This window comes from Uloborus diversus, chromosome 1 (genome assembly GCF_026930045.1).
Source record: "Uloborus diversus isolate 005 chromosome 1, Udiv.v.3.1, whole genome shotgun sequence".
NCBI classification, from domain to species: domain Eukaryota; kingdom Metazoa; phylum Arthropoda; class Arachnida; order Araneae; family Uloboridae; genus Uloborus; species Uloborus diversus.
Genome location: NC_072731.1, coordinates 74,549,529 through 74,570,225, shown reverse-complemented (window position 1 = coordinate 74,570,225; position 20,697 = coordinate 74,549,529). Strand labels below are relative to the sequence as shown.

Genomic DNA, 20,697 nt, shown 5'->3' with positions numbered 1-20,697 from the left:
GATTCATTTTATTTGTCGGCCAACAATGAATTCGGTTATCAATCGCGTGAATAAAGGCTTACTGCTTTAAAAAAAACATCATAATTCGAATTCTATGAAGCATGAAAGTTCCAAACAAATTCTATCAGACGCAGGAAAAAAATCTCTTTATTTTGGTATTCAATTTAAATTTTTTAACGATATTTTCACTGCAAAAATTGTGAAAAATCTTTTAGAGGTTTTTAATTAATCCACTATAATATTAAAATCTGTTCGCGTCCGTCTGTCTGTCTGTCTGAAGATCGATCTTCTCGAGAACCACTGCGAATCGGGAGTCAAACAAGATACCGATCAATTCGAAATTTTCCAAAGAAAACAATAGGACCAATCTCATAATTGTACGACTTTAATTAGCAGAGATATTAATTAAAACGTTAATTAACATAACGCTATTCAGGAATTTTTATTTCTTTCCTGTTGCCATTTTGCATATGGGTGAGCAAATAAAATTCTAATAATTGTGTCAAAAGAGATTTTTTTTGGCTGCTGTCCAAATCTTAAAACAACGTTTCCATCTAGAATTTCATTTTTAATTAGTTTAAAATTGGTTGCTCTATTCGGACATTTATCGTCTGTCCTTTCTTATTTTTTCACATTCAACGTTCTTAACTCTTTTCAGCATATGAAAAATGTTTCTTTAGTAATGTTTATTGATTGAAGTGTAAGTTTATCATTCACCGGCCTCATATTTGGGTACATTTAGGATGTGCGACTAACTATGTTTATTTTGCTGGACTTTTTTCCGTCACATGGGTGAGTTTTCGAATAGTAATAAATCTCTTTTTCCTTCCTGTTTCGATTTTTGCAATACAGTTTGTATCGTTAAAAGAACACGTTAAATTAAGATTGTTTGGATTTCTTTAAGTGAAACAGAGTTGAACAAAAAAGATTGTTTTTAAGGATTTTAACTAAAGCTTAATTGGAATCTGATGGCTTGATATTAAATTAATGCTTATTGGTATTTAATAAGTCTTGGTGCTTTAGTTTCCGTAATCAACAAAAAAGTGTGTGTCATTTTATGTAAAAAACTGATTGTAATTGTACATAAATATTTCAGATATATTCTATCAGATTTAATTCAGTTTAAAGAGAGCACATATTATAGTTGAGAATGCATATATTTTCATCTTTTGTGCTAATTGAAAATACTGATAACTTGTATTATTGATAAATATGATTAACGTTAAAGAGGTTTTTGCCAAAAATATGCTCTACTGGTGTTTTACAAACCTTGCATTACGCGTAATTATTTACTCCTTAGCGCTTTAGAAACTGATGTCAGAATAATACAAAAACATCAATTGAACAGCTCTTTCATTTTTTAAGTAGCCCGTGCAACGCCGGGCACGCAGGCTAGTATCTTTGTTAATTTAATGTCATCCAAAGATGCAACATATCTAAGAACACTCTCTATCAACTCTCCTTTCAAACAATTTTTTTTTTTTTTTTTCAATATTGGTCCATCTGTTTAGGCCCTAGAGTGCTGCACACAGATACACAGACACGCCAAACTTATAACCCCTTTCCTTTGTGTGTCGGGGGTTAAAAATGTTATACTTCATACATAAAACAGACATTGTTATTATTTCCACAAGTGATGAATTCCGAAAATGCGAGAGATATTCGTGCAAAATCTCAACCACAGTTGTATTTGAATCATGATCAATAAGCCTAGAAAATAATTTTTGTCGTCCAAAGAATCGGTTCATAAAATTTTATTGAATTCAAGTTAAGAATTGTAATTTTAAGAGAAATATTAATTTAAAAGATTTCTATTGTCCTTTGATGAAAAATGAATCTAAAGTTGACACTTAAATTGCAGCAAGTTTAGATAAATGTGAAATGCCAGTTTTGTTCATTTATTTAAAAAGAAATAAATAAATAAAAAAGATGAAACTACTTTTCCTGAGAAATACGTACATCCAAATGAGCAATATAACAAGGCGTAATGTGACAAGGGGTAACTGTACACATAAAATAACAATAATGATTCATAAATAATTAATATCAATACACATTACCATTTGATATTCTTACAGGTATGATCCCCAATAGTAATTTAAGAAAAATATAAATTAAACTGCATTAAAACAGTTATTTATATTAACATTAGTCCCTTTCAAGTGTCTAAAGCCATAGATGAGCATTCTTTTGTTTCAAGTTCTGCACACTAAGCACACCAAAACAAAAGTAAATTACCTAGATTTAATTTTTGCACATGTGTATTGATAATTATTACTTATAATGCAAATGATGTAATATTTTCACTCTTGAATAATTGCTTACTTCTGGGTATTTAATTTTAATGGCATTTAAGAGACCTTCAGGAAGTTTAGCAAGTTCAGAGTTTCTATAAAGTAAACACATAGTTTTAAATACTGAAATAAGAGAAGACAAATTTCATACACTGATTAAATACTAAGCCAGCAAATATTTTGATTTTTTTTTTTTTTTTTTTTTTACCTGACAGCCATTACAGTGGTAGATCTTCTAGTTAGTGTTAGAACTTCCACCTAAAATGAAAATTTTCGATTAAAACAATTTTTTTTTACATTGGTTCATTTATAAATTTTCATTTGAACTAAAAGGAGTTTTGTTTTACAATATAATTTACATCAAAATAATGAAGACTTTCACTTAAATTTCATGCAATTTAAGACTAATAAAATGTAACTTACAATACCAACTAGATCGCCTCTGCCATACTCCCCAACAAGCTCTTTTTTACCATCTGGTCGACTGAGAACAGATCTCAAGCGACCGCTTAAAAGTATATACGTGCTGTCTGAAACATCATCCTGCCTGAAAAAGAAACAATTTCATTTTAAAATAATCGTAACTTTCAAATTTTTCAGGACAAAAAAAAAAAAAAAAAAGGAAAAAAAAAGGAAAAAAAAAAAAAAGAAAATATAATTTCTATAGTTTTGTACTTTTTAAGGGGTGTGCCTCCCCTAAAATGACATTTTAAAAAAATATATATAGTTTATTTTATTTGGCCTTTTTAAAAGAACAGATTTTTAGGTTTCCAAAAATGTTTTATCTTCGTTTCTACAACAATTAGAAATTAAGTTATAGCCAATTAAGTACAATAGTAGTTGAATTTAAAGATCATTAAGACATCAAAGATCAGGAAAAAAGAAAAGCTTAAAAAAGCAAACATATTAACAAGCATAGTCAAAGAATGTATAAACTACTAACATAGATAAATTTTTAGCCTCAAAAAATGTCTAAAACATCAGTATTAAAAAAGGGAAATCTTTTAATGCATTTTCTGAAAAATTACTTTTTAAAATGTTTTCATTTGTGAGATTTCATAACATGGAAAGTTTTTTTACTTATCAGCAAGATTTTTTGAAATAATATTTTTCACATTGCTAGTCGCATTCTTTGTTTTGAATAAGCTAGATGTTGGTATTTAAAACCAATAATTTTTATTTTTGGGGGGGAAATATGCAACTATCAATAAAATTGTCAAATTTAAAAAAAAATTAATAAATACAAAAAAGACCTGTTATAAAACTTTTAGTTTAGAACAGATGTATTCATGGTTTTCACAGGAAAAATATGCAAAAGTGGCCAAAAATTTTCAAAAAAGTAGAGAAATTTAAAAAGTTGCAAAAAAGTAGCATTGATATGATTAGTTTCTTGAAGTAATTATAGAATTTACTTATTTGTATTTTAAAAAGATAAATAAATAATGAAAAAAAAATATGTTTACCACAGGAGAAGCCAAAAGATTGTATTTTCAAAACATCCAAGTCGAAAACAAAGATGTTAAAATAAATGAACTTTTTAAAATAAAGTAATTTTAGGATGGCATTTAAAGAAGGTTTGAATAAGTCAATATCAATAACTACCAACATGATCATGTTTTAAGACCACAAGAAATTATTTTTTCAAGTAGAAGTACACTTAAAGCAAGGTCCCTGATCACCTAGTGCATAAAACACTTGAAAGTATGTTTTTAGTATTATCACTGAAAATGTGACTTTACATAGTGAAACAATTTTTTGTATTGGTAATGAAAAATAAAACTTTGTAAGAATAACCGTTACAGAATTTCAAAAGTACCTGTAAATTGCTCTACCAGATTCTACATTTATCCAATCTAAAGCAAAATCAATCTGCCTAACAAAAGGAGATAGTCGCTTGATGACACTTTGAGCAAGATGCAAGACAGCTAAGGGTTTTTGACGAAGTATCCTAAAAATTAGGGAAAGGTAAATTTAATTTAAAAATAGCTGAAATTTTTACACATGCATGGCTATAAATCAAAACACATAAAGTAAATGATAAGTAAAGCAAATACTTTCATTTTTTACTGTAATACGCTTATTAACAGTCTTCTTAATTAGTTGTCAATTCAATGCTTTTTCAGCACAGCAAATTCTTGCCTGTACATGTTAAATTAATCTCATCTCTAAAATCTAGATAATTTTGTTGAAACACCTCATGTACAAGAGCTTGATCATTTTTCTTTAAATTTAAAAATGGCCTTAAGTCACAAAACAAAAGTTACATTTCTAAGTTTAACACATTGCCGCAGATAGTCTGAGTTGAGGACATCAGCTGAAAAAACGTTCTCCATTTTAGACATATGCCTGCAGACAGCAGTCCAAGTAGTCCAAGCAGAAAAAACTACATTGTAAAATACACATACACAACATAACTAACTTTATTCGAAAAAATCATTTAAGTAATCAACTTCAAACTCATATTTCACACACATACACAAACAAAACACTTTCACCAACATGTGGATGTTTGCTGTTAGTCAACTATAGATCAATACTGAATTCAGCCAGAACTAATAGTGGAAGTAGCAATGTGACACTTGGCGATGCTGTTGCCTGATTAATAATGGGATGTGAAAACAGCACATATCAGATGAGCCAAATGTTCCTAAAAAGAATTGCAAATCCAATGAGTTGCTCCTGAAAGTGGCAAATGTTGCAGCCAAACAGCAACTCTCTTTGTTTACTTTCATTATCACTTATCCCTGAATTCACTACAGCCCTATATTCTGAGTGCAGGACTGATGTTGATAATAAATACTCAGAGGCGTGCGCACACGGGTCACCAGGGGTATCGCGATACCCCCATTAGCTGGAAAAAAATAAACCGAGGTAAAATGTCCAGAGCACCATGTTTTGTTGTGGCTGACTGGCAAAGAAGCTTCTTCTAACCAGCTTCTACATCATACACCAAGCTTTTATCATTTCTTTGTATGCATTTCATTTATGCTATGATAGTTTTTAAAAAAACGTTTCATGAAACGGTACTGCAGGGAGGAAGAACTAATGCTTCACGAAATCAAGTCAGTTTCTAAATTTGAATGGGGGAGCTCTTTCTGACACTCTTCAAATGAATTTTTACCCTCTTTTTACACGAATGAAGCTCAAAACATTTTAACACTTAGTAACAATATTGAGGAACATCATATGTTTTTCATGAAAGAAAAATAAAGATGCTCGTGTGAAAATCAAAGGTGCTCAGCGACGAATCTATGGGGTCTATAGCGTCTCTGGTGAACTTAAAAGATAGCAGCCTCCCCCCATACCGTTTCATAGAAATTCATTATTAAACATAACATTAGCAATTCATTATCAAATATTAGAACCTAATTGCTAATAAAATATTGACGCAGAAGTAGGAGGATCCAAGGATTTCTCCATTAGAAAAGTGTTGAAATTGTAGTAGTAAAAATGCAGTTTCATACTATTTTTGATAATGTTAGGTCTTGGGAGGGGTCTCCCCCTCAAATAAATTTTGAAACAGAATTTCTAAAAATGCAATAGTGGATTACCTTCGACTATTTTAGACGGAGGAGGAGGCTAAAAGGGTTTTCTCTGTTTAATTTTCGAAATTATAGTTCGAGAAACGTATAATTTTAGACGATTTCAGGTGATGTTAGAGAGAGGAGAGATTCAAAGTCTCTGGAAACTTTTTGAAATTTGAGCTCTAGAAATGCTATTTTAGCTGATCTTTTATAATGTTAGAGGAGGAGTTTTTGGCGACTCTCACTTGGAACATTTAGGAAATTGAAGTCAAAATTTAAGATGATCTTGAATGCGCAAGACAAGGGGAGAAGCTCCCCCAGAAAGTTTTTGAACTTTTTACTTTAAAAACGCTGGTTTAGTGTTATCTTTTGTAATATTTCTGGAAGGAGTCTGCACCCCTTTTCGAAAACGAGGGATTGTTTGATGCGGAAAGTCCCACTCCCGGTAACATCAATACAATGTAGACTAAGTGTTAAACAGACCCAGGAGATGCGCCATGCACGCAAAATTCTTCTAGGAGGGGAGGATTAGTGAGTGTCTATTTATTTCTTCTAGCTCTATTGTAACTAATTTTATTCGAAAAAATCATTTAAGTAATCAACTTCAAACTCATATTTTTGACACATTACGGTCTCTCTTCAAGTTGCATTCTTGGTGAGAGCCATTCCTGTATCACTAAAAGGAATCACAACAGTCTAAAATGTTAAAAGTACTTTTACTGAGACCACAAAGCTCGTATTTCAAACAAATAAAAATATCAGGCTGGAAATTGAAAATTTCATCATTTATAACCAAAATACACTCAAATGGTTTTGAAAAACAAAAACTCGGGAAGGGAAAACCACAATATTTTCATCAGTAATTAAAACAAAAAAGAATATAGGGACGTAGCAAAGAAAGGAGTCCTTGAATTTTATTCCTTCACTTTACATTGCGAAAAGCAGTCTAAAAGAGCATTTTTGAAACTTCGATTTTGAAAGAATGGCGGGAGAGAGTCCCCAAACCCTATCCTTTCTACTATCAGCATCAGAAATGAGGTTTACATACAGGGCCGAATTTCGAAGTGTGGAGGCCCAGGGGCAACGAAGGAATGGAAGATCCTAATCAGGGTTTGAAAAAATCATCATATTTTCCAAAATATCCGATACTTTGATGTACATTGGAATATTTTGATATATATATATATATAACTGATATTTTCGACCCGTGAAAGTTAGGATATTTTGTAAAAATTTTATTCTGGGGGCCCCTTTGTTGTGGAGGCCCCGGAGCAGTAGCCACGTCTGCCCTAAATCCGGCCCTGTTTACATATTTAGGACATCAATTCGGAAAAGCTTCAAGGATAGCGCTCCTACTCAATTCCCCGAGAAACGCCCAACTTACATCCATGAGAAACACACCCTTTCACCATTAATGATTGTCTAAAATTTCGTTTTTAGGACCTTAATGGGCAAAGTTTTCTGGGAATCCCCGAACCGCCCCTCAACTTAATTTCATCAAAGATTGCCTAAAATTTCTATTTTCGAGCATCAATTTCAAAAGATTTTCCGGGGGAGCACACCCAAACTGCCTGATTATTATTGAAGATCATCTACAACTGTGTTTCTGGAATTTCAATTTCGGGAAATACCGAGGTGGTCCCCGATTTTTTCCGCCCACTAACATTACCAAAGATCCTCCAAAAATTGCGCTTCAAAAGCCAACTTCGAAATTTTTCGAGGGGAGTGTCCCTCTCTCACCAACATCGTTGAAGATCTTCTTGAACTTCGTTTTAAGTTCTTCGATCAATTTCGAAAACATTGGAGGGAGAGCCTTCGAATCACTCCTCCCCACATCATCAAAGATCGTCTAAAATTGCGATGTCAGAGCAACAAGTTTGAGCAATTTTGAGGGGGGGGGGGTCTTTTCCTTAACCCCCCACTTCTCAACATAATCAGAGATAATAATTGCATTTTTAAAAGTTTCAATTTTGAGAAATGAACGGGGAAAGGTCCCCTGAACCTTTTCCAGTTAATATTACCCAAGATTAATTTCTCTTCTTTTGTCATAAATAGAAGTAGAACAATAAGAATTTTTAACTACACAATTTCCTGGACATAAATATAATTTTAATGACAAAAGAAAAGAATTTAAGTTTCCAATTTTCTGGACATAATATATATAAAGTAAATAAAAAAAGTTTAGCTTTTCTTTCATTGTTTTTCAAAAAGAATTTTAATGTAACATGTAATCTCACTATCCAAAAACTAATACAGCTCAACAAATAGAAATTTTCCTGTTTCTTTAAAAAGGGAATCATTTTATAGAACAAAAAAACATGTTTAACATACTTTTAAAATAACCACACGCATAACATTTAACCGAAAAAAAATACATAACAAAAATTATGTATGGTTGTAACATTACAAATGCTTACTCATATGTATTTTTCTTGCTTAGAATTCCAACTTGTGAAAAATGCCTCGTACGAACAGTAAACAATGAAGGTTCACCACTAAGAACAGCTAAAGCCCCCATGATTTCTCCACTGTGGACAACAAATAAATAACTCTGCAGGAAAAAAGAGAAGGATAATTAATAAAATATTGTATAGAAAATATTATATATTAAAGGAAAGTTGATGGAAGGTTTGATGTCATTGTAAGGGAAAAGCAAGAAAGAAGCAGGAATGGCTACAAATATATTTCGCATGTGTTTCGTTAAAATTGGTGCATTTTTTACCTAGATTCAGCTAGTTATTGCCAAAAGAAAATTCCTTTTGAAAGTGTGAAAGACGGAGGACAATCCGGAGTTCATTGTACAGATTGTTTCCTCAAATTCTTGAAGGATGCAAACCTTAAGATTTTAAGGGAAAAATATTCTAGTGGATTAGCAACGAAAATACCTTTTTTTGTCAGTTTTTATTCACAATGTTTAAGAATAATTTTACAAAGTTCCAAAAATATTAAAAGTATAGCGTTTCAGAAGAAGTTTAACAAGTTGAAGAATTTATGTTCAAAGTTGTTGAGAAGAACAAATGCTATGGGATCAGCCATTATTGATGAGATGGTTGTTCCACAAAATAACATTATTATTAAATTAGGTAATTGTAACCTAACAACAAAACATTAATAAATTCAAAATTCAAATTTTTCAGTTCTTAAAACATAATTATATTTATGTTTTTCTGTTTAAAAAGTCTTCAAGCTTTTTTTTGAAAAAAGAAAAAAAAAGGGGGGGGGGAGGGGGAGAGTTTACAGAAATTTTATACATTTTTATTGCTTATGAGATTAAAATACAGAAAGTCGTAAGATTGAAATATTATTCATTGAATAATAGCTTTGGTTTTATAGGAATTCAAATTATTTTCCTACAAAATATCATACAACTGAACAATGGACAGTGATCATTGAACAAAGCAGAACAAAAATCATATATTGGTGATTTAAAAAAAAAAAAGGACTTACCTCTTCTTTTTTATCCACAGTCTTTTGAGAAACATTGAGGGAACCAGCAATAACATACAAGAGAGCAACATCTTCAACTGCCTCCTCCCTAATTATGTACGTATTGGCTGAGAGTTCTTTTACCGTAACATAATCTTTTACATAAGTATCATCATCCAGACCCAGTTGCTGCACAAAACCTTTCACAGCAAGCATTTGCAGATCTTCTTCAGTTTGTATCAATCCTTGCTCAGGTGGGAAATAAAAGCTGGCCTTCCTTTTTCTATTTTTCTTACTTTCGGAAATGTCAGACTCATAGGCAGATGCCTGGATACAGAAAAATAAATAAATAAATAAATAAATAACCATAAGAAAAGTATCAAATAGTTACCAGAACTATGTATCCTTGTTTAGAGCAATAGCACTTACATTTGCACTATACAGGTTGCCACTATTTTGTAAATCTTCACTTGTTGAATTCATTTCTTTTGGATAAAAAGCAGCATCTGCTTCTATGAATAAATGAAAAAAAATGTCAAACAATAAAAGAAAAAACTCTATACATTCTGATTGCAGCAAAAAATGTGGGCAACCTTTCCCCCTGTTGATGTAAGTTTACTTAAGATGCTCAACCAGCTTCAGAGGAAATACAAATTTTATATTATGAAATTAAATGCCAAATACAAGAGAAGCGAGCAAAACTACCTTGAAACTTTCTCTTCAAAACAGGAAAAGACTTTATTTAAAATATTAGTTATTTTAGTGGAATTTCTATGATATTGGTTTAGCACATAAGAACTTCTAGTCTAAGAGCTAGCAACGTTTTCGAGATAGAATTTTAGGAAAGCTGATTTCTCTATATATTTTTCCCTGTGACGTATCGAACAGCGTGCATGCTGTCTGGCGGCCGTTAAACGCTGCGTTTATTACTGCGCATCACATCTTTAGAGGTAAAAATATGGATTTTGAAATCATTTTAGTAAGAATCTTTTCTTTTTCAGGGAATTCTAAACACTTTTCGAAACACGAATTTAATATTGCCAGACATTTTTGCTGTTGCCAATATCATGCCAGATGATATTTTTTACGAAAAAAATAATTAAAAAAAAAACTATTTTAGTATGTCTGTCATTTTAATATTATTTTACCTACATATGAATAAGTACAAAATTAATTTGACAGACATGAATTCGGTTGCGTACTCGACAGACAGACCGATAAGCTGAGACCAAATGAAAGAAGTATTCCTAGCGTGGTGCCCAAGTTTTAGGTCAAATTAGTCACCTCGCTTTAAAATTAAGAATTGCTTGTTGAATTCACACACATGTTGCCTATTTTTTGTTAAAATTTATGTAAAAAGTTAAGTATTTTTCATTTTGCGAGCGTGCCGCGCAGAGAACCACATCCATTTTCAATTTGCGCACTGTGATGTAATTCTTGTTGATCACTTACTGAAACAGGAAGATAATAACGATTGTGGTGGCGCAATCATAGAGCTGAGATAAAAATTACAAAATTGTAATTTAAATCTTCAGTTAAAGCTTTTTTTTTTATTTTTTTAAAAATACATATATATATATATATATATATATTTGTAAAGGTCTATAATAGTGAATTGCTTGCTCAAGATCTTTTGAAGACTCTTTTCTGACTCCTTTTTTCCCTTCCTCGTCTGCCGTGTTTTACATTTGAACATTTAATATTTATCAAACATTACAAACGATATTTAAATTAAATAATGCAAAGAAAAAAGAACATTGCATACGATAATAGTCTGAAATGCTTATACTTCTTTGTTTTATTTAATTAAACTATCGTCTGCAATGTTTATGTGTCTTTGCGTTATTTAACTTAAATATCGTCTGCTTTTTCTTATTTTCTTTGTAATATCAGCGAAAACAGAAATTAGATAGAACAGTGGAAATGTTTTGCTGGTGTGTAAACTTTGTTTTTCTTACGCGTCTTTGACGAAAATGTTGCTGTAAATTTTCTTATCAATATGATTATTCTTAAATATTATTTTTAAAAATGTATTCAAAATTATCGTGAAAATTATGACAGAATAATGGCAAATAAAATGAAATGTGTATTTTGCTATGGAATAAATGAAAAAATAATAGCATTTGACGAAGGAAAATTGAAAAAATGTGAAGAAGTTTTGAGTGTTCGTGTTACATTCAGCTTGAAATATAGTAATATAAAGTTACCCCAACAACTAAATACTTCTGATGGATACCACACACGATGTTACAAATCCTTTGCATCCTTGATGGCGAAGTATCGGAATATACAGTGGCTCCCAAAAGTGTTTGTACACCTTGAAATTTTGTAGTGAAACCAAAATAACGCAAAACTGAATTCGAATATGAAGTCCAATTTTTTTTCACACCATTACTATGCCATTCTGAATAAAACCCAGTAGTTTTTTTCAAAATATAGCCAGATTTTATTTTTGAAATTTGTCAAAAAACGAAGAGACAGAGAAAAGATACGCCACTAAAGTCATCGTACACTGAAATATTTTCGAATAAATTCATAATTAAAATTATCATATGTGGTTTTTTTATTATTTTTGCATTGTAATGATGCTATAAAGTCATTTGCCTTTAATTTTTTGTGTATTTATTCCCTAATATTCTGCTTCTTATTTTTAAATGGCAGGTATGCGTAGAAAACAACAAACACGACTCGAAATTTGATTTTTTTCCCTCACAGTAGCCGAAAATTGATTTGAAATGTCTCTAAATTGGTTAATTTATACCATTCTATAGTGAAGTGCTTGAAAAAATGCTTTTAAGACAAGAATCGAAGCGTTAGCTATATGCATTCTTATTAAATTATTTTATTTAAAGCTATAGGCGTTTTTATTAATGAATGTGGTCTATCGCATATGATGATTGAGAGCCATATTATTGCTCCTGGCTCAGTAAATGGGATAGTTGAAGGAAAGCATTTTAATCGTTGCAAACGTCTGCATCCGTTGATGGCTCTTGGCTTGCAAATGTTGCATTTTGATACATTTTTAAAGATGGACAAAATGGAATACTATTTTATGAAAGAGCAAGTTTCTGACGATCTCTTACATTACCAGGAGGTTAAAGTTACTTGTACATCTACGACGATAGAATTATCAAATAATGTATTATCGAGACTAATATCTGCTTATGAAAAATTCGTAGCAGAAACAAGACAAGGTAAACATGGGAAAACTGCTCAATTCTATATGATTTACATCCAGCTTGTAAACTATTACATTACCCTATCAAGAAGTATGCGAATGGGTGATTTCGAAATGTTTAAGTATGTAATTCCAAAAATAACAAATTTGTTTTTCATTGTAAATCAACCGAATTATGCTCGATGGTGTGTTAAATATTTAGACAGTTTGAATAATGTTGATGAAACACATCCAGGACTCAAAGATGATTTCACAAACGGATGTTTTGGAATAAAAAGAACCGACAAACCATTCTCAAGGATACCAATTCACCTTACACTGGAGCAGACTATAAATACCGAAGCGGCTAGACGTCTTAGCGGTATTGCACATTTTACCAATTCCATAGCTGCCCGTCAGCGCTGGTCAAAGAGTCACAGCATTAGAGCTGCTTTAATTTCTCACGTTCTCGATGTTTGTGGATTGAGGCAATTACAAGACGTGTCTGCCAATTTACAACCTAATAGAATCAAAATTTACAACAAACAAATCACCGATTTTATAGAAATCTTTCAGAAAAATAACAATTCATTTGATCAAAATTTGGACAAAAATAGTTTGTACAATATTGCTACTGCGAAACCCGCTCCTGAAAATACAGCTGACTTTTTGCTGAATATTGAAAAAAAAGGGTGACGATTTGCGAAAGCAGTTTATAAATGAATGCGCTGAAGATCAGGAGAGATTTGACAAACCAATAAAAAAAATCAATTTTGCTTAATTTTGCTTGTGCTACAAAGAAGAAAAAACTAACTCTTGGTAACAAAATTGTTGAGCTAAGAATGCAAAGAGATCTATTCGGTAGAATGTTGGGGATATCTATGAACAACAAGGTTGATATTGAAAAAGTATTAGGATTTCCACTTACACCAGTACCAACATCGATGTGCCATGCCGATGGTAGTATTTGTAAAACGGATAAAGCACAATTAGTCAAAGTATTCGAAAAGAAAGTTAGCAGTGTCAATCAGCAATTGTTATGTTTTGATATCAGTATTTTGGACGGATTCTTCATGTTACACCTTATGAAAGAAATACCACAAACTTTCGATGGCATATCGAAAAAATTCCTCAAAATGATTTCACAGTTTAAATCATCTCGCATTGACATTGTTTTTGATCAGTACTTCAAACCTTCCATAAAAGATTGTGAGCGTTTACGTCGCAGTGAATTAACCAGTACAGTTTTCATCAAACCTAGTCAAATTCGGCCTCATCATTTTGCTGGTGAACTCAGAAACTCGCAGTTCAAGGAAGCTCTTGTAAGGTTTTTTATTGATCATTGGGCAAATGATGACATGTTTCCTTTTATTGGGAATAAAACTATTTACCTGAGTTTTGATAAGTGTTACTCGTATCAGGTTGTAAATAATCAAGTTATTAGAATCGTTGAAGAATCATTATCATGTGAAGAACACGAAGAAGCTGATACTCGTATCATATACCATATTTGCCAGATAAATTTTGACTCTTAAGTTCTTGTACGTTGCTCAGACTCTGATATTCTTATTATACTTCTAGGCAATATGGATCACCTGAATGCACCTTTAAAGCTTTGGATTCAATGGGGAGTAGGAAACCATGAACGTCTAATAAACGTCAATGAGTTATATCAAGCTCTTGGTATTTCCTTATCAAAAGCTCTACCATGTTTCCACGCAATAACAGGATGTGATTACACCCCAGCTTTTTTCCGGAAAGGTAAACTAAGGCCCTTCAAGTTGCTAGAGAAATCTGTTGAGTACCAGTTGGCATGTCAAGAGATTACAACAGACGATGAGCGTGTACTAGAACTGTTAAACGGTGAGCTTTTAAAAGTGCTCAGCTTATTAACTTTAAGTGGAAGCTCAACCAGGACGTATGATACTTCTTGAAAAAACATTTATCTTGTGCAACATCATGAAGAGCCAAATTTAAAAAGTAACTTATTTATTATGGCTATGATATATACAATGACATGTTAAAGGAAATATTGAGAATACGCTCTTTACATTAAGTAGCTCATAATACTGTAAATGACTTCTGAATTTAACATTCTAAGTCAAAGTATGAAACGTTAAACATACTGAGCTATGATATTCATATCAAGAGCAGTAAGCCGAAACTATCGGCAAAAACGGACAGACTCAACTGAGCTGCCGAAAGAAACAACCAAGTCTGACTTGGGTTGAAATTGAAAGAGAAGAGAATGAAGCAAAGTGCCGGGAGCTTAAATGCTACCGGTAATTTGCATATTCTGCTGACGCGATCTTGTTGCAAGAAGGAATGAACGAATGAAAAAAAAACCTAATGCAAATTAAGGTTGCCAACACTTTTGGAAAATAATTTACTTCCTTTCGTAACAATGGCCCGCCTCTTGCAATCAAGATCGCATCAGAACATTATGCAAAAAAAATAACAATTTAAATTGAAATATTTCATTTCAGCATCTTGACTTGAAATTCTGGCACTGCAAAAATTAAAGTCCTTAGAACAGCACTTTTTTTTTTTTTTTTTTTCAAAAATCAAACAAGCTGATGAATTGATCTGTTGACCCGCATCGGCTCCAGCGAACTTTGAAGGATCCAGAGGACATCAATATTATATCGGGAATGACAACATCAAACGTCCTACTCGTGCTGTTGCGTTTAAACGCTCCAGAATTTCCAGATACATGAAAACAAATGACAACAGTCAATAACATAATATGAACATTTTTACAAAAAAATTTGCCAAAGTACACATGGAAATGTAATTGGACTTCGAAATTTTTTTTTTTTTTTTCATTTAAAAAAATTTCTTATGAAAAAGTTTAATTTAATTTTGTTCAAAGGTTTTGTAAAAATATCCGTGAAATTTTGTTTTGTATTCACATAATTTAAATCAAACAAATTTTCTAATATTAAATTTCTTAAAAAATGAAGTCTGATGTCTATATGTTTTGTTCTACTGTTTTCTATTGGCGAATTTGAAAAATTAATTGCTGCTTGATTGTCGCAAAGTAAGTTAAACTGTGGTTTGATCTGAATAAATTCAAACTTTACAAGTTCATTTATTATGCGAACAATCCAAACTAATTCCTTTGCAGCTTCAGTAAGTGACACATATTCTGATTCCATTGTTGATAAGCTAACACATTTCTGTTTAAAAGTTTTCCAAATGATAGGAGACTGATCAATGAATAAAATCATTCCGCCAATCGAAATTCTATCATCGCGACTTGCTGCAAAACTTGCATCACTATAACATTCAACTTTTAAATTTGAAACGTTAGACAAACATAATTTCAGAGATTTTGTGTAATTTAAATAGCCAAGAAGTTTCAGTAGAATATTCCAGTGATTCAAACCTGGGTTAGATTGAAATTGAGATAATATGTTTACAGCGTAACTTAAATCTGGTCGCGTTCTACTTGCAATGAAGGAAATGCAACCTAAAATGTTACGGTAAGGCAATTTAGACATCATTTCAGTTTCTTCTTTAGAATTCGGACATTGATCTTTGGAAAGTACAGTTCCTACACCAATCGGCAAAGAAACAATTGGAAAATTGTATTTTTGATATGTTTTGCATACTTTATTGATATAGCTTTGTTGATGAATAAATAATGCATTGTCTATTTCCTCAAATTCAACGCCTAAAAGTTTTTGCGTTTTTCCGAGTACTTTGATATCAAATTTAGATTTGAGACTAATAATAACATCATTCAGACATTTGTTATTTTTACAAAATACTACTATATCATCAACATAAAGTATTAAAATTACACTTGATTCAAAAATATAAACACAATTTGCCCATGATAATTTCTTAAAATTTAAACCAATAAGAACATTATGTATTTCCAAAAACCATTCACGACCCGATTGATGAAGTCCATAAATTGCACGATTTAATTTACAAACATAACCAATTTTCTCAGGATCTTGAAATCCCTGGGGTTGTGACATGTATATGTTTTCCTTTAGCGGAGCATATAAATAAGCACATTTTATATCAAATTGATGATGAATCCAATTCAGTTTACACACAAAGATAGAAAAAAATAATCGTACCAATGAGAATTCAATGACTGGACTAAATACCTGGTCATAGTGAATACCTTTTAATTGTCTATGACCTTGAATTACCAGGCGACTTCTGAAACGAACAATTTCATTTTTATCGTTTCTTTTCACAGTAAAAACCCAAGGATTGCCAATTACTTTGGAATCAGCCGGTTTAGGCACAAGACTCCACACGTTTCGGGTTTGCATGGTATGAATTTCATCTGACATTGAATTATACCATTGGTGTGCCTCTGGTGTTTTTAAAGCATCATTGAAAGATTTTGGTATACGAACGTCTAGTCATGTTTCTGAATTACTCATGTCTGTAAAATTTACTTTCCCTGAAAATTTATTTTTCCCACTGAAATCAAAATTTTCTTTCAAATATTCTATTTTGTGAGATCTGCAAAATGCTTCAACATCATTATAAGACCGCAGTCTTGCGTTTGCACCTTCAATTGAATAATAGATATCGGTTCGTGATTTGTCAGGACGGGGAACAGCTTTCCGAATCCAAACAATTTTATCTGGAATTAGGGTTTGACTAGTACTTTGTTCATCGTGTTCCAGTACGGACACTGGTACAACATCATTGCCCCCCTCACTTAAACTTTCCCGATCAGAATCATTGTCGGAATCTGACGAATCCAGAAACTTAGTTGGGTCCAGTGAGGCTCCACTGCACTTAGATTCTGCTTCAAATCTAACATTAATCGATTCCACAATTTTCCGTTCTGTAGGAAGCCAAATTCTATATCCCCTTGTTTTTAAAGCATACCCGACGAAAATACCCTTTTTGGCCCGCATATCTAGTTTCCTTCTTAAATTTTTGGGGGTTCCAAGAAAAACAGGATTACCGAAAATTTTCAAATGCCTGACCGAAGGTTTTCGCCCAGAATAAAGTTCAAAAGGTGTTAAAGTTTGACCTTCATGGCAAACACGATTCCACACATACGTGAAACATAGTAACGCCTCAGCCCAGAACTGATTTCCTAATTTACTGGAATGTAAAATTGCTTTTACAGCGTCTAGAGCTGTGTAATTGAATCTCTCGCTTACCCCGTTTTGCATTGGAGTATACGTATTTGTACGTTCTGGTCTTATACCCTGTTCATCTAGATAGGTCTCAAATTCGGCACTGCAGAATTCTAGTCCATTATCAGTTCGGACATTTACAATTTTCATATTCAAAAACCTTTCAGCCCTTTTTTGATACTTTTTAAAACATTCTAGTGCCTGACTCTTTTCCTTTAGCGGAAAAACAGTGACTTTACGAGAATAATCATCAGTTATAGACAGAAAATATTTAAATCCCCCAATTGCGACATGTGGAAGTTTTCCACAAAGATCCATATGTACTAGTTGTAGGGGTTTTTCTGATCTGATCTTATTCAACGGCTTGTAAGAGACACGTCTAGATTTAGCTATTTTACAGGATTCACAATTTAATTCAGTTTTCTTAAAATCACCTAAACCATTTACAGCATTATTTTTACTAGTGTTAACAATATATTTAAAATTAATGTGACAAAAATGTTTATGCCATACATTTAAATTGTTATCAAATTTTCTACTAGAAAAAACACTATTAGATTTAGATTTTAAATCGCCGGAGTTGGAGTTCCGACTAGAATTAGAATTTCCGGACTTAGACTCTACTTTTACATCATTTTCAGAAAAAAGAATCTGATTTTTCGGCTTCGCCGATAAATCATCAGTTTCGCGTTCTTTAAAACTGTTAAGCTCCTTTACATTTTTACATTTATAGATTTTATTATTTTTAGTTTTTGCATTTACGCTTCTAGGGTATTTGGGCAAGAAAGAATAAAGCCCGTCTTTACATTTTGCAGATATTATAATTCTACTTTGATCTTTAGATTTTACATTTAAAACTCCATTTTTACATTCAAATGAATAACCATTTTTATCTAATTGTGAACCAGACAAAAGATTTCTCCGTAATTTTGGAGAATAAAGAACATTATTCAAAACTAATTTGTCTTTATTACCTTTAGAGTCCAAAAGTAGCACAATTCTACCAGTTCCTTCAACCGGACAGCTTGGCCCTTTAATTGCTGTTGTAAGGCTGGATGCATTATTTGGAATATAATGCACAAAGAGTCTTAGGTCATTGCAACAATGATGGGTCGACGCACAGTCCACGTACCAGTCATTGGATACTTCTTCTGTGGAGTTGACACTGCAAACAAAATTCGATTCTTGCTTCTTTCTTTTGAAGCATTTCGCTTTCGTATGGCCGCATTTCCCGCAAAAACTACATTTTATTTTATTTTTCTGTCCCGCTTTAATGGAAGTTTGAAAAGCTATAGCCGATGACTCAGAGTCCTTTTGCACTAATTTTAAACGAGATTCTTCAGCAAGTAATTCAGTCAAAATTTTATCAAACATAAATTCGTCTTCTTTCCATCTATAAATTGACTGTACAATCTGCCCAAATTCAGCAGGCAAGTAACGAATCAACTGGAAAGACTGATAATATGACGGGATAGGTTTTCCCAAATCCTCTAACTGTTTGATAAGAGTTTTTAGTCGACTTGCATAGATATCAACCTCTTCACCTAACTCAATGTGACAATTGAAAAACTGGTCTGTCAAATCAATAATTCGTGCACGAGAGTCTGGTCGGAAATGCAGTTCTAATTTCTTCCATACTTGAGAAGGATCATCAATCTGATTTATCAAATTCTTGTATTCATCAGATATGTGCAAATAGATTAAACTATATGCTTTGTCTCTGCGTTTACAAAAGTCTGAAGTTTGCGGTGAATCTTTACCTGGCTCTTTTTCAACTTCGGTAACTAATCTCCAGCAATTTTTGCTCATTAACAAGGCTTTCATATCGTTTAGCCATGTGGAATAATTTTCCCTATTTAATTTCGAGATTTCCATGTTGAGCAAAAAATGTATCTGGCCCGCCGTCTGATAGACTTCTGTATCACGTTCGATGTTGAAAAATTTTTTTTTTTTTTTTTTTTTTTTTTTTTTAAGAATTTACGCATACCATCTCGTCAGGTTGGGCAAACGGCCCATAACCGATTTGTTAAACGGTGAGCTTTTAAAAGTGCTCAGCTTATTAACTTTAAGTGGAAGCTCAACCAGGACGTATGATACTTCTTGAAAAAACATTTATCTTGTGCAACATCATGAAGAGCCAAATTTAAAAAGTAACTTATTTATTATGGCTATGATATATACAATGACATGTTAAAGGAAATATTGAGAATACGCTCTTTACATTAAGTAGCTCATAATACTGTAAATGACTTCTGAATTTAACATTCTAAGTCAAAGTATGAAACGTTAAACATACTGAGCTATGATATTCATATCAAGAGTAGTAAGCCGAAACTATCGGCAAAAACGGACAGACTCAACTGAGCTGCCGAAAGAAACAACCAAGTCTGACTTGGGTTGAAATTGAAAGAGAAGAGAATGAAGCAAAGTGCCGGCAGCTTAAATGCTACCGGTAATTTGCATATTCTGCTGACGCGATCTTGTTGCAAGAAGGAATGAACGAATGAAAAAAAAACCTAATGCAAATTAAGGTTGCCAACACTTTTGGAAAATAATTTACTTCCTTTCGTAACAAGAACGCACATTTGACAGGTTAGAAAACTTTATATGTCACATGTATGGGGTGACTAATCCTTCAAATGTTAACGATGTTCGCTTTTATCTGTTTTCAAAAACTTATGAATCGAAAAAATGTAGTGATAACTTTGAAAAAAAAATTCGAAATTTTGATGCATCGAGCTTACCCCCATGCAAAGCTGAATTATATCAGCATTTATTGCGAGTGCGGTATGTGACAAAAATTTGGAGAAACGCTAATTTAAAAAATCCGTCATCTTTATCGCCGTTAACTTCCGGTTGGGTCATCAATGATGATAAATACGATTTTCTCTGGTTTGCTGGGGAGCAGTTTCCATCATCAGTTGCTGACATCGTTATTGAAAGTGAAGTATTATCCAACGAAAACTCTACGCAAGATGACGATGATTACAATGATTATGATGAGAGCAGTGACGACGATGACGACTATGGAGATACATCACTTTTTTGCGATACAATTATAGAATGAACATACCTATTTTAGTTAAAAATGGATTGTAATTTTTTAAGTATAATATTTATAAGTAGTGAGAACTTTGGCTCTAAATTAAAGTTCTTTTTCCTGTATCTTTTAC

The 20,697-nt window shown here is 32.3% G+C and overlaps 1 protein-coding gene across 2 annotated transcripts in view; it reads right to left on the bottom strand.

The window, feature by feature from the left end:
• The window catches only part of LOC129234651 (neuropathy target esterase sws-like), a 124,245-nt gene that overhangs the window by 71,748 nt on the left and 31,800 nt on the right, over positions 1 to 20,697 (bottom strand). For both annotated transcript variants that reach the window (XM_054868691.1, XM_054868690.1), the window contains exons 11-17: positions 9,674 to 9,756; positions 9,266 to 9,571; positions 8,236 to 8,369; positions 4,111 to 4,242; positions 2,718 to 2,841; positions 2,503 to 2,552; positions 2,326 to 2,389 (exon numbers count right to left, since the gene is read on the bottom strand). In XM_054868691.1, coding sequence (XP_054724666.1) covers positions 2,326 to 2,389; positions 2,503 to 2,552; positions 2,718 to 2,841; positions 4,111 to 4,242; positions 8,236 to 8,369; positions 9,266 to 9,571; positions 9,674 to 9,756 — 893 coding nt within the window. The remainder of the gene's footprint in view (positions 1 to 2,325; positions 2,390 to 2,502; positions 2,553 to 2,717; positions 2,842 to 4,110; positions 4,243 to 8,235; positions 8,370 to 9,265; positions 9,572 to 9,673; positions 9,757 to 20,697) is intronic.